Source organism: Aplysia californica, unplaced genomic scaffold (assembly GCF_000002075.1).
Source record: "Aplysia californica isolate F4 #8 unplaced genomic scaffold, AplCal3.0 scaffold00140, whole genome shotgun sequence".
Lineage (NCBI taxonomy): Eukaryota > Metazoa > Mollusca > Gastropoda > Aplysiida > Aplysiidae > Aplysia > Aplysia californica.
The window spans coordinates 759,269-776,266 of record NW_004797410.1 but is presented as its reverse complement, the minus strand read 5'-3'; the positions used below and the strand labels follow the sequence as shown (position 1 = coordinate 776,266).

At 38.4% G+C, this 16,998-nt stretch overlaps 1 protein-coding gene across 1 annotated transcript in view; it reads right to left on the bottom strand.

Moving 5' to 3' along the window:
• Positions 1 to 16,998, bottom strand: part of LOC101854322 (doublesex and mab-3 related transcription factor 3, truncated) — a 37,234-nt gene that overhangs the window by 3,561 nt on the left and 16,675 nt on the right. Inside the window, exons 2-3 of the mRNA XM_005096875.3 lie at positions 14,755 to 15,768; positions 13,456 to 13,645 (exon numbers count right to left, since the gene is read on the bottom strand). Of these exons, the coding sequence (XP_005096932.1) occupies positions 13,456 to 13,645; positions 14,755 to 14,940 (376 nt within the window). The 5' untranslated portion in view covers positions 14,941 to 15,768. The remainder of the gene's footprint in view (positions 1 to 13,455; positions 13,646 to 14,754; positions 15,769 to 16,998) is intronic.

The window sequence follows — 16,998 nt, the reverse complement described above, 5'->3', positions numbered from 1 at the left end:
GATGATGATGATGATAACTCTAACACTAGTAATAAATTATTATTATTATTTTTATTATTATTATTATTATTATTATGCCAGGAAGAATGATAATATTGATAATAATAAAGATCATAATGATAAACTTCTCACTTAAAATACTTCCTAAGTAAACTTTTCCCGTAAGCGTTCAAACCATTTTTAAACGTTTGTTTATTTCTAAATACTAGCGCTAAATCTCTCACTGCTCATCAAGTAGAATCGTACTGCACAGAGGAAAACAGAGCGGCCAAAACTTGGTCTCTTGAGAGCAAGGAACCTCAAGTGCGCTAAAGGCTCTTTCTGTATTGTAGCGTGCTAGCAGCCCACACCTGTCTTCGGATAGAAACACTTATCCTGGGTAACTCTCTTCACCGGCCCCAGAAGGCAACGGGGAGGCTGCTAGTAAAGTGCTAAGAGACCCAAGGAGGTGTTGCTTCCCCGCGCTCATCGCCAAAGGCAATTTACATTCTCCGTCTCGTTAGAAAATTGATATGCATGCAGGTATATTTGATCTTTGTAATGTGGCGCAAGATGGTTGCCAGATTGGGGGAGCTTGCGTGTGCCAAGAGGGAAACAAGGAGCAAATACAGGGCCGTGTCGCGAGTGAGTGGGGGCTTGATCAAGCTATTCCTCCCGTAGCGAGTGCTAGCTTCATCTTGACGTGAGTGACGAGTTGTCTCGATGCTTGTGCTCCCTGTTTGTTGTAGGAGTAGTCTCCCTCTTGTGCGGATGCTTCAAATGGGCGTGGTCACACCTTTTGTTTTATTTATTGTAACTTCTTGGAGAGGTATTTTAGCTCCCTGTATTCGTTTTCTGAATTTTAGGAGAAATATTTAAATAGCAATATTACTTGTATTTATTATTTCATAAAAAGGCTGGATTTTCATTCTGCACAACCTGCTCCGCATTATTTGATTTACATTGTCTGAAAGTTTGGATTATAATTATTGTCGTCTTTCTAGGGACATAGCAAAGGAAAGATGTATTTGAATATTATCGGGAAAAAAATAATATCCTATACACAAAAAAAATATAGTACAAGAGAGGATATCTTCCTCTAGAGAAGTGTAAGGCTTGGCGTAAGAGTATTTTAGATTTTAAAACATAAATATTTATCATAAATGTACACTATTCCGGTTTTATAAAATCTATTTTAAACCACCAATGTCAGTCAACAGGGAGGTCCATTTTTCTCACCACCTATGGTTTCGACCCTGGGAGATGATGTGTTGTTTATTCGTGTTTGGACCGTTTGGTCCTTTGCGATTCATAGGTTTCTGTGAATGAAATCACAGTTCAACTATTTATTTTAGTTTTATTTTCTAGAATAATAGAGATTTTTTAATGAAAATAATTATTTAACTTCTCTTGTTTACAATTATTTTTTTTCTCGGATTTCAACCTTTTATATTTAGTAGTAAACATTTGCAACAATGTGTAATGCCATAACCAGTTACACTTTTTTTCACGTGAAATGCTTTTTCATTTTGGAACTATATCGACATTCCAAAAGATTATTTTGTCGTCTTTCTAGTGACTTTGCAAAAGGAAACTGAAATTAAAATTTGAACAGTATTATAGAACCAAAAATAGTAAAATGCATCTAATGAAGTAAAAGCTAGCCAACCTTCTGCTAGAGAATTGCACAGCTTAGCGTAAGCTTATCTAAGGACCACTATAGGTATACACAACTTATACTATATTATAACAAATTATCCAAACTCTCATCTCAGCTACGTGATTTGTCTACTTATGGATTAACCACTCTCTATCTCAGAACACCGACAGCAAGTGTTTGAAATTTGTTAAACCAGTCGCCAACAAGCCGAAGAGCCAGCAAGGGGCTTTTAAAATATTCCTATTAAACTAATCGTGTTGACGTTGGCCGCTGCTTAATGTATCTAACAAGGCCCCTGTCCTGTGCTCGACTCTCACGACAAGCTTCTTCAACAGTCGACTTGTCTTGGTACAAAAACTCGGACCGCGGAAATATGAACTTGTGTCAACAATCCGACTCCTACGGATTCTTTATCTAACCCCTTCTCGCCAAAAGCGCTCTTCTCTCTAAGTGGCGCCAGTTTTACACGTTGCTCAGACAAACCTACAATTTGTAAAAGCGCTTTTCAGGAGCCTGCCCAACCAAAGTTTGCAGAAGTTCTTAAAGGAGGTACCTTCAACAAGCTCGGAGCGCTGCTGTCGCCGGACATTTTATTACCTTAGTTTTTGATACTCGCTTTCATCCCCTCCGAGCTAAACGGTACCCCGTTCCATTATGGATGGCGTCATGCATAAACAAGATCGCATTGTTCGGAAGGACAAGGTTAAACCTCTGTCTGTACTTGCTGGGGGAAGTCTGTCAATTTGAGGAACGTCTTTGAACGTCATGTCTGGGGGGGGGGGGGGGGGGGGGGCGCTCCTACTGAGATGTGATCTAAGTGTCCGACTCACAACTTGCCGCCTTTACCCAGTTTGCTCAATCGCCTTCTTTCCTTAAATCAAAGTTATAATCATCACAGTTATATTGTAAAATAGAAATATTAGCGCCACTACCATGTCCTGCTGTGTTCTATTCTAATCTGATTCTATCCGTTGCATTATATCATATTGTAATTGTATTTTCCTTTCGTGTAGACACGGGGGGGGGGGGGGGCAATATGCACACTGTGAAGATTTACAGATCTATTTTTATTACACTAGAACCTTGGTAAAAAGGCCAGAGCAAGAGAATTAGGGAAAGAAGACATTACAAGGATACAGCTGGAGCTTCTCTGACTTTAAATTATGACGACGTTGTTAAAATTAAACGGGGTTGGCGTGAATTGGTCGAACTAGGCCTTAATGCATAGTAAAGAAGGCTGCTTCAGAAACGCCGGTCATACGTTTGTTGGCACTGTTTTAACAGAGCTCCGATATCATTTGTAGAAATTCAGCCACTTTTCTTAAAGCCTTGGATATACGTTCAATCTGCTAGGTTTTTTTTTCAGCAGTGTAATTTTAGAATCTACTAAAGTTGTTCCCTGGGTGGTTGGCGGGTGCTCTGGTGTGGTTTGCTTCTTCATTCCTATGAATCATATATCGTCCTTATCTCCCCTTCTTCTTTTTTATGTTTGTTACTCTCTTGTAGCACCTCTTATCTTCTGGCGATCATATGACCTTATGCAGTGGTGAGCGCGTAAAACCTCTACTAAAACTAAACTAAAAGTTCCCGCATCCAATCCGGGGGAGGGGGGGGATTGCCTTGTTAGTGAGACAACTTCCTAGGACTTCGTCATATTGTAGTAGGGTGGCCAGTTCCTTTCCACGCTGCCTTAACTTCTCCAACTCGAAGTCAGGTACTCATGACTGCTAGGTGGGCAGGAGGGGGCAAAAAAATCCGTGTCCGAACCGAGGCTCGGACCCAGACTTTCCGCTTCGGAGACGAGCGGACTAACCACTCCGCCACCGCACCCTCTACTAAATTTTAATATTTTTGAAACGGAATAAATAAAAATCCCATAAATTTAATTATTGGTCCGTTGGATAAAAGGTTATGAAAATGCTTTCAGGCCAATATTGTGCTTGAATTCGGAGAATCTTCTTTTTTTTATTCGCAGAAAGCTCAGTTACTGAAAATCACGACAAAAGAAAATTAAATTCTTAAAAATGCTCGAGAAAACATGGCTTTTAATGTACAACTTTTCGTGTTTTCAGATCACGACCAAGTTTTGTCGTGTACACTTTATATGCTGAATTAACGAACAAAATGCTTAAGATGATCAAAATTGTAGTTTTCAGCACTAACAATCTGACTGAAATGAACCAATACAATCGTTTGTCTTACATACCCCTAGATCTATTTCAAAGTGATACATACTGAGTAGGGGCTTGAATTATTCCGTTTATTCAGTATCATTTTAACCAAAACATTTAGACTGCATAGTGTAAGACTCCGATATGCACAGTTATGAAAAGTGGCGTAGGGCGGAGCCTTGCACTGAACAGCTTATTTCTTCATAAAGCTGAAAGGATTTGTAGCACAAGCACTGTAGCACACTAAGCAGTTACCATGAAATAAAAAGATGTAGTCCCCATTGACATACCGTTACCTTTCATAGAGTTTTTCTTTTGCAAAAACTATTTCTGTGAGTCCATTTGTAGTTGACGACCATTTTTTTTTAAATTATCATTTTTTTGTCCGACTCCTTTGCGGGGAGAAAACTACGTTGAAAAAAACCTATTAAAAATGATTAATTTTTTTAATTCAAAACCTAAAAAATCTCAAATATTGACACGCTGTGTGCTTTCTAGTTCATTTCCCGATTTTTAAAACTTTCAAAAATGGGTATGCATAAAAAAGAAAACCGTAAAGATAACTAAGTAGAACAAGCATTGCTTCTTTGTGGACACCTTTGTTCGTTTTATCATTATTATTATCATTATCATTATTATTATCATTACAACTATCATTATTATTATTATCACTGTTATTATTATAATTAATAGTAGTAGTAGTAGTAGTAGTAGTAGTAGTAGTAGTAGTAGTAGTAGTAGTAGTAGTAGTAGTAGTAGTAGTAGTAGTAGTAGTAGTAGTAGTAGTAGTAGTAGTGGTAGTAGTAGTATCAATTACTATTACTATCATTATTATTATTATTATTAGTAGTAGTAGTAGTAGTAGTAGTAGTAGTAGTAGTAGTAGTAGTAGTAGTAGTAGTAGTAGTGGTAGTAGTAGTAGTAGTAGTAGTAGTAGTAGTAGTAGTAGTAGAATATTATCATTATTAAAAGTGTTATTAATATTATTATTTTTGTTATAATTGTAATTATTATCATTATTTTATTTTTTTTAAGATTATTATAATAATAATTATTATTATTATTATTTGTTTTATTATTTATATTATTATTGTTATTATTATTATTGTTGTTATTACTATTATTATTATTATTATTATTATTATTTACTTTTATTTTTGTCGTTTCAATTTTCGTTACAGCAGCAAATATATTCCCACTGGGTTTAACAAACGTTATTTAAATTTGGCAGTGACTTTCAAAACTAATTTATAGCCTTGTGCCACATGGGCCTAGGGATAAATTTGAAAGATGGTTTGTTTCTTAAATGTGCACCTCTAATTTTCCATTTTCTTCACCCCGAACTTATGGTCGTTACCTAGAAAATAACTAAGATTTCCACAAATACTTGAAATAAACGTTATATAATGTTGTGTTTGATCTAGTCATAATTTCCCCTTCGAGGTTGCTTCAGAAACGAAATATGGATTTATTCTGTTGTTATTACGTAATACTAATATCGCCACGTGGCTATTATTTTTAAATTGATATTAAAGCATTGTGAGTACTGAGGGTGGAAAAGGGTTGGCAAGATTTCTATTTTTGAATACATCTGTTCAAGTGACAGTAAGCCTTAAAAGAAATAATTAATGTTTAGATTATTCAGTGATCGTGTTCCAGTCTGCAAGCTTTACTGTAATCTGAACAAGAATCTTGAACTTTTACGGCATTTTATATGAAAATACCCACATATGTATTCTGAGTTTAAGCTGTTGTAACATAGTGCCGGCTATTCATGAGACGACAAAAGCGAAAAAAGGGTCTGTTCTCTTGGATGACGGAGTTAGATGCTTTAACCCTTTAAAACCGTAGCGGACTCGTCATATGTCCAACCAGCAGCAGACCAATGTAATATTGCCGTATATTTCAAACCATCAAATACAAATAAGAAACACGAGTTTGTATACTCCACAGTATGTATGTTTTTTTCTTGTTCTTTTAAGCTTCAAGTAAAGAAAACAAAACTGAAAAATCTGCATAAATAAAAAGGTAATACTTCAAAAAGGGCGTCTAAAAGCGCTGTCGGAGGACTAGAACGCGCGTCCTCAAAGAGTTAAAAGCTCCTGCTGGGATATAACAGAAGCAGCCTGTACAAAGGCTGTATTGTAACAAATACGTTTGTGGTTCCTAAAAAAAAAGGAAAAAGGAAAAAGAAATATTTTCAAAGCAATCTCCGTTGGTTTTAAAAATCTGAACGACCTCACAATAATTGCCACTTTGAACTATTTCACTCACAACTTAGTAATATTCAACATCAAGTCAGGACACTGGACGAAAAAAGTTAATGTTTGCTGTTGCTGTTATTGCTGCTGCTGTTTTTATTGTTTGTTTTATTCAAGTGAGGATGAGGTGAGAGCTGGGAGTTTGACACATTTTTTTCTAGCAATTTTGTTAAATCATTTTTTAAAATATGTATATTATGTTATCATGGGAGCGGGGTAGAAATAAATATAAAATCCCATTGACCTAATAAAAGCCATTTTCGGAAAAGAAGCACCCAATTCACAGTTAGGAACATTGATCTCAAAAGGGAAAAAACAAACAAACAGACTAACAACAAACAAACAAACAAACAAACAAACAAACAAACAAACAAAAAGACTCTGATCCCTTAGGAGTTCGAACTCGCAACTTCACAATGCTATTAAAATATTCGATGCAGATTGGGAATTATGGCCAAAGTGCAAGCTGCATTCAGGAGACAAAGATGAAGAAGGGGCAACAGCTTCCTTCTTTAAACGTCGCTCGCGCTGACAGTGTTAGCGATACCAAAAAATCGGGTTGAAATAAATCAGTTGTTCTGCCATTTTGAAGCCTAACTTTATTATGGTGTTTTCGTGATCCTAACAGCGGAATGATGAAAACCGTTTGTAACTGGATTGCCCCGCCTTCTATATGACCCAGACTTCTCTGGGAGTGGCCTTTTTTCAAATATTCCCATCAACAGCACAGAAACAAATACATATTATAGAAACAAAGAAACAGAATAAGCCACCGGAATCCCCAACTGAGAAGGGAAAACAATTGTCGGAGATTTGTAACTGAAAGCAAAAAATATAGTAATTGTTGGAGGAACCTGTTCTATTTTAGCCAAAATCCAAAACACGTATGCTTTACTGTGTAACTGTGGATAAAATATGTGTCGGAAAAGGCCTATGAAACCTACCGCATCGGCTCCTTACACATCTCTTTTAGCCCCATTTCCCCTCTTTTCCGCAGTCATAATGCTCTTCGTTCCCTAGTCTGTTCCTCTGGACACCTTTTTCATCTCAGGAGCGGCATCGAAACGCTACGCGGACGATCAACTATTTTCCAAGGCTTGTGTGACGTTATGTCTGGAACGTGGCTCGTATTATCCGCCATATTTCTTAGCCTTTGTAGAAGGGAATAGCCCTAATGGGATCAGCGTTGGCGGCACATTCTTGTCACCGCTCCCGCCTCATCACGACCACATGTCGCGCATGAATATGGGAGGAAAATCGTGGGTGGTTTGTAGCTTGTGCTAAACACCTTTAAATCTCTCCCAGAGGTGGCGAAATTGTCCGCTGAATGCGAAGTGAGAACCAACAATAGTCGAAAAGATGGAACACCTTCAAAGGCGGTTTCGTTTTGCCGCGCCGCCCCAGAAAGGCTCTAGCTCTCCCAGCGAGTATTGCAATTGTGTTGTTAGGACAAGTGTTGACCACTTTGCACCTTCGTGTTGCCCCTACATGTGCGGCCGAATATAAAGGCTTTTGTGCACTACAGTTATAGGAAAAATACAAAAGCCACAGAGAGACATTTTAAGTATGATGTTTACCCATTAGCCACTCTAATGTGCCGCGATATTCTTAACCTGCCCGTGTTCTAGGTGCTAGATTGTTTTAACTCACAAAAGCATCACTGGTATAGAAATAGAGCTTCATTTATAAATTCCACACACCTTCAAGACACAAAAATAAGATGGCAACAGCATCGTAAGATTTACAACAGACAAAAGGGTCGATTTTTTGGATATGCTAGTAACATATCCGCTACCTGTGCCCCGTCAGTACGTTTTTCTGTTTCTGTGATATGTGCGAATGAAAACCGTCTCGTTACAGTATTGGCATACAGAAGGAATTAGTTGCACTTCTTCAGCATGTGAAATCCTGCTTTGTGTGGCTGCCAGATTTGGTCGCCGACTGGTGGCGTTGAGATCTTGAGCATTTCTGCGTAACTACCTACAGCCAAGTCCCAAAGATACTGGGAATGAAACATAAGGTCACACATCGAGCGCTGATCAGAAACAGTTTTAGATCAAAGTGAAGAGCTCATGTTTAAGTGATCGTGGACTGCTTCGGAAAAGAATCGTCCAATAATTTCCTCTTCTCTGAGACTAAGATCGTTGATCACCTCTGAAAAGAATATACTAAGAATTCCACCCTCGCTTCGTCTTCCTTGTTGGGCCCAAGGAGTGAAACGTTTTTTCCATAATTCGAGTCTAGTGTAAGGTCGAAAGGGATGTCAACGAAACAAGGAAAGTGAGTTCACTACAAGTTCGGTGCTCGGTAGATGAAGGAAAGGTAAAATGGAAAGGTGGGGATATGTTGTTTTGAGAGGCGCTTTGGGGGGGGGGGGGTAGGAGGGGAGCACTGTAGACAAACAGACCTTTCCGTTTTGCACAAATATTGATCAGGTCATGGAAGGGAACACTCGATTCCTTCACAGATTCCAAATCTTAGACAACTCGACAGGGACTTTTGTTGTATCCCATCTGAATAACATTTCTTGACATATACAAAAGACATCGAAATACTGCAAAGTCGGCAAGAAAATAATACAGTATGTATTTAGAAGGAGTCACCTTAAATAAGAGTTGATATGTGTGCGTTGTCAGCTTAATATAAGATATATTTCAGAGTTTGGAATGACAAGATTCAAGAGTTTGAATCGACAAACGAAAATGGATTTAAGGATTTAACTAAAATTAAACAAAACATTAATCTAACTTGCTGCATAACGTAAGCTCAAAGGTTCGCCCATTCCCGTCCACAAGTGCCTAGTGGTAGAAAACCCCACGGAAGTCCACTCGAGAAAAATCTGATTTCATGTGAACACTGTAGTTTTCCAAAACTCATCCATCACGTTAGAGTCCACGATCAAAGAGAAGCTTTGTGATATTTTCTTTCCAAGTGACCGGATCCCTCTGTTATCTGGCGTGTATTTAACTAGAATACATTTTCCACGCCTGTTACAAGCGACGCGAACGGCGTATTGGGCTAGAGAAAACACGGAGTAGCTATAATCTATAATACTACAAAAAAGTTTACTTCACAAATCTCAATTTGAGACTCGCGATAACAGGAGTATCTCGGAGATATCGTTATTTCAACAGGCCACAGCTGGGTTCTTTTTGAATAAATTTGCATAATGATCTAAGACATAGGAGACAGTGGAAAACCGACAATGTTTGAAAGGGCAACCTCTTTACAAAGAGTCACATGGCGAATATCCAAGCATCTTGGTGGGTAGCCGTGACTTAGTGTAGAGTGTATCTGGCTCGTCACACCCTCGGCCTCTTTTCTCAGCCCACGTCCGCTTTCTTTAAAAAAAATGTAATAAAACACTAAGTGAAAGAACACTAATATTTCTTTTTAAACTGACAACTACTGGGTTCATACTTATTTCGGATTTTACTCTTTTGATATAGATGACTTCGGTCCCTTACCTTAATTGTAAAATTATAAATCAGTTAAACGTTTATTTGGAAACAAACAAATCACGTACATACACGAGGGTCTTTTGGTGTTGGAGAGAATTGTTTTCTTTCTCTTTGTGTTTGTTTTCTTCCATGGTATCTATCTATCTATCTATCTATCTATCTCTCTCTCTCTATCTCTCTATCTATCTATCTCTCTATCTATCTATCTCTCTATCTATCTATCTATCTATCTATCTATCTATCTCTCTATCTATCTATCTATCTATCTATCTATCTATCTATCTATCTATCTATCTATCTATCTATCTATCTATCTATCTATCTATTTATCTATCTACCTGTCTGTCTGTCTATCTATGAACATAGATGCACAAAATGACACAGTCACACACATGCACACATATACGCACACACACAGACACACACACACACACACACACACACACACACACAAACACGCATACACACATACGTACATACACATACACACACGCACTAGTACACACACAGAAGATGAACTTTGAATCCATTCGGACGCAAGATCAACTTACTATCACTTATATCGTCAAAAATATTAAAATCGTATTTTCTAAACGTTCAGTCTTTGAGATAGTCTGATCTTTTGAAGAAAACTTTGATCTAAACTGTACTGAGATATTCATAGCACGCATCTCCGTACTCCACTGTTCAGTCGCGCCAGTTACACAAAATACAGAAAGTACAAGCATTGTACTGGAGTGGTGCTTAACAATCATTATTATGTAACAGCACTTAAGAACGTTGGTGTTCTGTGAATGTGCTCCGGTGAAGAATCTACGATTGACCCACTCGGATTTAATCCCTTGACCTTTGAGGGAACAGAGAGTTTAACGCTGCGACGAGAAAGATAAAAGGCATGTAAGCTCTTAGCCAGAGAGACCCACTTGGACTCGAGTTTCGCTCACCTTCTCCGTGAACTCTGTGGAGGCGACTTCGCCTTTGCCATGCAAGTTTGGGACGATACTGTCACAAGAACAAGGGAACTGGAGGATGATATCAACAAGCCACCTCCACCCAAGGGATCCGATTTTCAAAGTATTGGTGGTAACAGCAGAAGATACAATATCCAAACAATGCTAGAAATGAAATCTACTATTATTTCAACTGCCAACATTTAATGACAAAACGTGGAAGAACTAGAGTAAGCAGGAGCGTCTAGTTGTAAATTTAACGTGTTGTTACCGATATAGACTAGATACCTTTGGAGTGATCCAATCCGGACTGAATGGGATAGAGATTGGTGGCAGAAAGACGCAAATTTCCCCTCAAGGGAATCGATCTCACATCTTTTTCTTGTAACAGAAAAAAGCGTTATCATTACTCCACAAAACAGGAGTGAATGGTACAATGGTATGATTTTTTTTTTAAAAAGATGATTGGATTTCTTTTACTCCTTCGTGAGGCAGTGCTGTTCAATCAGGCGCTCGTCAAAATAATATAATCAAGGTAACCAGCATTTTTCTGCCCTTTGGGCAATTTCTTCGATTTTTTTAGCTCAATGCCTTATATGTTCATTTAAGAACATTTTTCTGTGTGGATTTTGTTGAAAAACCTTGATCAAAGGCACAAACAAATAAATTCGCAGTTTCAAAGGATTCTTAAGTCTTGGAAGTAACCAAATTTTGGCGGCCGTTTTCTCGCTAAATTTACCTCTGGCACCAGGCCAACCCCACCTCCTTTAACGGCAAATATCTTTTCTATTCAAGATAGATGCATATTTTTCCAGCAAAGTACAAGACAAATGAACAAGCTGTTAGATTATGCTAATAATTCCATATGCCGAAAAAAAATTGACGACCACCTGATTTCACCGCGTCGTGACACCTTTAACTCCACGATGACTTGGTCACGTAGACGATCCAGTGATCATCAGTTCTGAAGACTCCCCACTTTGTCATTTATCCCTCACTGTAATTGCTTTGTCCCCCAACACCATCCTGTGACATTATGACAGCGACAATGCTGTACAGTTGCTTAGAATTCATTATGCCTTCGTTTCACGGCGGTATTGCAGAGTCATTGATTCCAGCATTTGTTGTATATGTTGAAACTCAGTTTAATCATACAGACCTACCATACTTTAAGAAAATGTCGGGTTGACTGTAACTGGGCCATAAATAGTTGAATCCCATATTGGCAGAAAACGACGTCATTAAAATATGCCAATAACGTATTCCAGTCTTAATGACATTTTGTTCTATTGTCATTTATCAAGTCGGTACAAGAGAGTGGTCAGTGACGACCGATAAAGATCGCATCGTGTTAGCAGCAGAAAGGAACAAAAGTAACTCAGAAAAAAATAGAAAACTCGCCCCACATCATAGACCCACCACCAACAAACTACTTTGTGCATTTGGATTTTTCTTTTAATTATTCAAGAGCACTGACATCATTTCTCAAACTGCTAGGAGAGTCTAGTACACGGTTTTAAAGGTCAGTCACAAATTCCGCGTCGGGGTGATTAATGAGATTTTGAATTCAGTGACGCAGTTTTAATAATGGGGCGTTTTCGTCTTGAGATATCATAATGGCTGTAGCCATTCAGAAAAAGAAACCTTTTTATTGTAATAAGTTGGTCTCGCTTTTATTTTTGAACTCAGAATGTCGCTGCATAGAAAAACAGAAAGAGTAGAGGTAGGTACAAGAAAGATGACGGAGCTTGATTATCCACACAAAAATTGATAATAATAGTAACAAAAAGAAACCCATTAAAACCCCACAACGGTTATAAACACATCACCGATGATAGTTACAAGACCAAAGTAGCAGCAAAACTATATTGTATTAGCTATGGTTTTGGGGTTGTTTTTTGTTGGGGGAGGGAAGGTAGGCAAAAACTCCAAGTGTAATAACGACGATGGCGACAACGAAGACAACAAGGGCATAAACAGTTATATAAATAACAGCACAACAGACCCACATCGTCGTTTTGAATCAACCCCACAACCCCTTCCTCTCCGCAGCACCATGACATGCACATTTTTCAAAATGAAAAATTCGGAATCTTTTAAGCTCTTCAAGTAGTTGGACGATGCTTCTTGGATTTTTCTGAAATAAAGCACTCTATCTCTTGCCATTCTGCCTGCCCGCATTTTTGGGTTCCAGTCCAACATTTTATGTCCATTTGCCATCGTCTATAAGGTACCACCCGTCCTTTCTTGCCATCTACATTAATTGCTTCCTGAATATATTTATTATTTCTGGGGTGAATCAGGGTGTTGAATATGCCTAAGGTAATTCAAGTTAAGTTTCAATATTATGTTCTGGAAGAGTTGTTTCTATACATATTCTTCTTACAGCTTCTTCATGTTTTTATCATCTGTCGCTACGATATTTTAAGAATTCTTTTACACTATTTCCCTCCGAAAACGTGTTATTGTTATGATGACCACGAGGATCCCGGTAAAGAGTTACACAGAACAATGTGCAGAAAAGTGAGAAGACAAGGAATAATCTAAGAGGCTAGCCCGGGATAACAGTGAAAACTGTTCTTTGCCTATACCCTGATCCAGGGTGAGAAAGGCTTTGATGATGATGATGATGATGATGATGATGATGATGATGATGATGATGATGATGATGATGATGATGATGATGATGATGATGATGAAAGGTTGAACATATTTTATAATGACATAAAACTTCAAATACTCGTCTCCACGAATGACGGTTTGTTTTCTTAGCATGCTTACAACAAAAATATGAAACGTGTTTGTTCGTGGCCTATACCCTCATCTAGGGTGAGAAAAACACTGATGATGATGATGATGATGATGATGATGATGATGATGATGATGATGATGATGATGATGATGATGATGATGATGATGATGATGATGATGATGATGATATCGTTATCATTATGATAATATCATGATACTAACCACAGCTGTCGCTGGCCGCTCCTTGCGTGTCCGGTTCGTCCCGTAGCTCACTCTGGGACAGAGGGGCGGTCACGGTCCCAGGCCCCCACAGAGGTCCCTGCGTCATCACGGGGATGCCGGTCTCCGACACGCATGCGCGGATCCCCAGAGCAATGGCGTCCTCTGCTGCCTGCTGTCTTTTTAGGGCGACCTGGGAGTGCAAGAACAACTGATTGTTGTTATAGCCGTTAATGAATTTCGAGAGTTTATTTATTATTCTAATTTTTTTTTAAATTCGTTTCGGTTTTTTCTTTTGGTTTTGTTTTTTTGGTTGTTTTGTTTGGGGTTGTTTTGTAATTTTGGGGTTTTTTTTGTCTTATTTTTGGTTGTTATTTTTTGGGGTGCGGTTATTTATTTCCTTTTTAATACGGGGGTTTAAAATATATCACTGACCAAGTCAAGAGAGCTTATTTTCACACACAAGGAAACAAACAAACACGCGATCATACGAACTCACAAAAATGGGTACATCCTTGTGTGTACATATAAATCATTTGCGTCTCTGTTTGTTTGTTTTCTTTGTTTGTTTGTTTGTTTGTTTGTTTGTTATGGTTTTTGTTTCTGTGCATTTGTGTGCTGTTTGCGTCCTCAGTATCATTAAACGTTCTAAATGATTCAGTTCTGTTGGGCATTAACTATACTAACCCATAATATGATCCACAATCTCTACAGAAACAATTTGACACTACAACAAATGAAGGACAATAGCAGCAAAAGACAAAAAACATCCAACCCACCATTCCCCTCTCCCACTGCCGTTTTTTAAGCTGAACCAGAACCATTTTAAGCCTAGCTACAAGGATGCACTGAACGTGTCAATAGATCACACAAAAAGAGCCCAGCTAGGATTGATGACAATAGCGGCAACAACCTCAATAAGAACACTATCTGTCATAACAGTAACAGCGCAACGCAATTCTTAATAACGACAATAGATACAACAACAACAACGACGATTACAGAAACACAAACTATATCAACAACAGCTACAACGATTAAAGAAACACAAACAACAACGACAGAAACAACAACAACAACAACAACAACAACAACTGCAACAAATAAAAAACCAGCACCAGCAACACTACCACCATAACAACAACAACAACAACAACAACAACTTCAGTAACAAAAACAGCAAAAATAAAAACAAAAACAAAAACAAAAACAAAAACAAAACAAAAACAACTGAAACAACAAGAACAGCAATTATAAAACAAAAACTTCCATTCTCATCTTCCAAACCAGTTTTCATCTCACCTGAGCCGCCATCACCCTCTGCCTCTCTGCGATCAGGTTACACTTGGGGCATGTGCAGTCTTTGTACTGGCAGTGGCGCTTATGGCCCTTGAGCCACGAGACCATCCCATGGTTGCGACAGCGAGCACACTTTGGCTTGCGCGCACCCTTCTCCGTGAGCGGGTACAAGGCCGGAACACCATTCATGGTGCTAGGCGGGTACAGAGACAGCTTGATTGGCTGTTAGATGGCAATTATTTCACTGATTTTGAGATACCTGTTCGTCGGAAGAATGTCTTGTAGATGGCAGATGGCAAGAACAATACTTGCACGTTTCGGTTCACTAGCGTTAAAACGACGTTGTCACTCAGAATGAGAGCAAGTCGAACGTTACCGGAAGAATACAAATTAAAACAGAATGTCAAAGATTATTTGAAGGGTAAGATGAGGGGAACAAAGGGGGGGGGGGTGTATCACTGAAGTTCACAGTTTACTTACAGTGGAAACTCTTAGGATGCACCAAAATATGGGTAAAAGTTTGTGTGAGAAACGTGTTTCCAGGTAGTTGCAATTAGCTAAATATTTCCTCTGTAAGCTGTGTCAGAATTGGGCAATTTGGTACCCAGTATTAGCAGATTGCTTGAGCAGTCTTGACTGGAAACGGCGCTTTGGTGTAAGAATGTTTCTAAACTCTTTCTCCCTGCCGACGTTTTCAGACTGCAGTTTAAAAAATACGTTTTTGAGTTGTTTTTGCTTTTTGTTTTAATATGGTATCGGCACAAAAGCAGCAAGAAGTGTCTCCTAGAAAATAGTTTCACAACTTAGGAACACTCATGTGTAATAAAGGCCTGTCTGAAAATTTAGACTTTTGGTGTGGTAGCCTACAGGGCTGTAGGGTAAAGTACTTGAATTCACCAGTCTTTTAATTCACATTTCGATGACAATGGAATAGAGATTTCAAATCAGCATCGGACGTCTTGATCTTATTTCAGCCGTTGATACATCTAAAGCCACGCTCAAGTTCACCAAAGACAGCTGGAAAGGAAGAAAAAGCTGATTTTAGGTCCAAAGCAAGCAACAACAGCAATAATTTAAAAACTAGAAAAACAACAATAAAAATAACAACAACAACGGTAATAATAATAATTATAATAATAATAATAATAATAAATCATTATGATGATGATGATGATACTAACCACAGCTGTCGCTGGCCGCTCCTTGCGTGTCCGGTTCGTCCCGTAGCTCACTCTGGGACAGAGGGGCGGTCACGGTCCCAGGCCCCCACAGAGGTCCCTGCGTCATCACGGGGATGCCGGTCTCCGACACGCATGCGCGGATCCCCAGAGCAATGGCGTCCTCTGCTGCCTGCTGTCTTTTTAGGGCGACCTGGGAGTGCAAGAACAACTGATTGTTGTTATAGCCGTTAATGAATTTCGAGAGTTTATTTATTATTCTAATTTTTTTAAAAATTCGTTTCGGTTTTTTCTTTTGGTTTTGTTTTTTTGGTTGTTTTGTTTGGGGTTGTTTTGTAATTTTGGGTTTTTTTGGGTCTTATTTTTGGTTGTTATTTTTTGGGGTGCGGTTATTTATTTCCTTTTTAATACGGGGGTTTAAAATATATCACTGACCAAGTCAAGAGAGCTTATTTTCACACACAAGGAAACAAACAAACACGCGATCATACGAACTCACAAAAATGGGTACATCCTTGTGTGTACATATAAATCATTTGCGTCTCTGTTTGTTTGTTTTCTTTGTTTGTTTGTTTGTTTGTTTGTTTGTTATGGTTTTTGTTTCTGTGCATTTGTGTGCTGTTTGCGTCCTCAGTATCATTAAATGTTCTAAATGATTCAGTTCTGTTGGGCATTAACTATACTAACCCATAATATGATCCACAATCTCTACAGAAACAATTTGACACTACAACAAATGAAGGACAATAGCAGCAAAAGACAAAAAACATCCAACCCACCATTCCCCTCTCCCACTGCCGTTTTTTAAGCTGAACCAGAACCATTTTAAGCCTAGCTACAAGGATGCACTGAACGTGTCAATAGATCACACAAAAAGAGCCCAGCTAGGATTGATGACAATAGCGGCAACAACCTCAATAAGAACACTATCTGTCATAACAGTAACAGCGCAACGCAATTCTTAATAACGACAATAGATACAACAACAACAACAACGATTACAGAAACACAAACTATATCAACAACAGCTACAACGATTAAAGAAACACAAACAACAACGACAGAAACA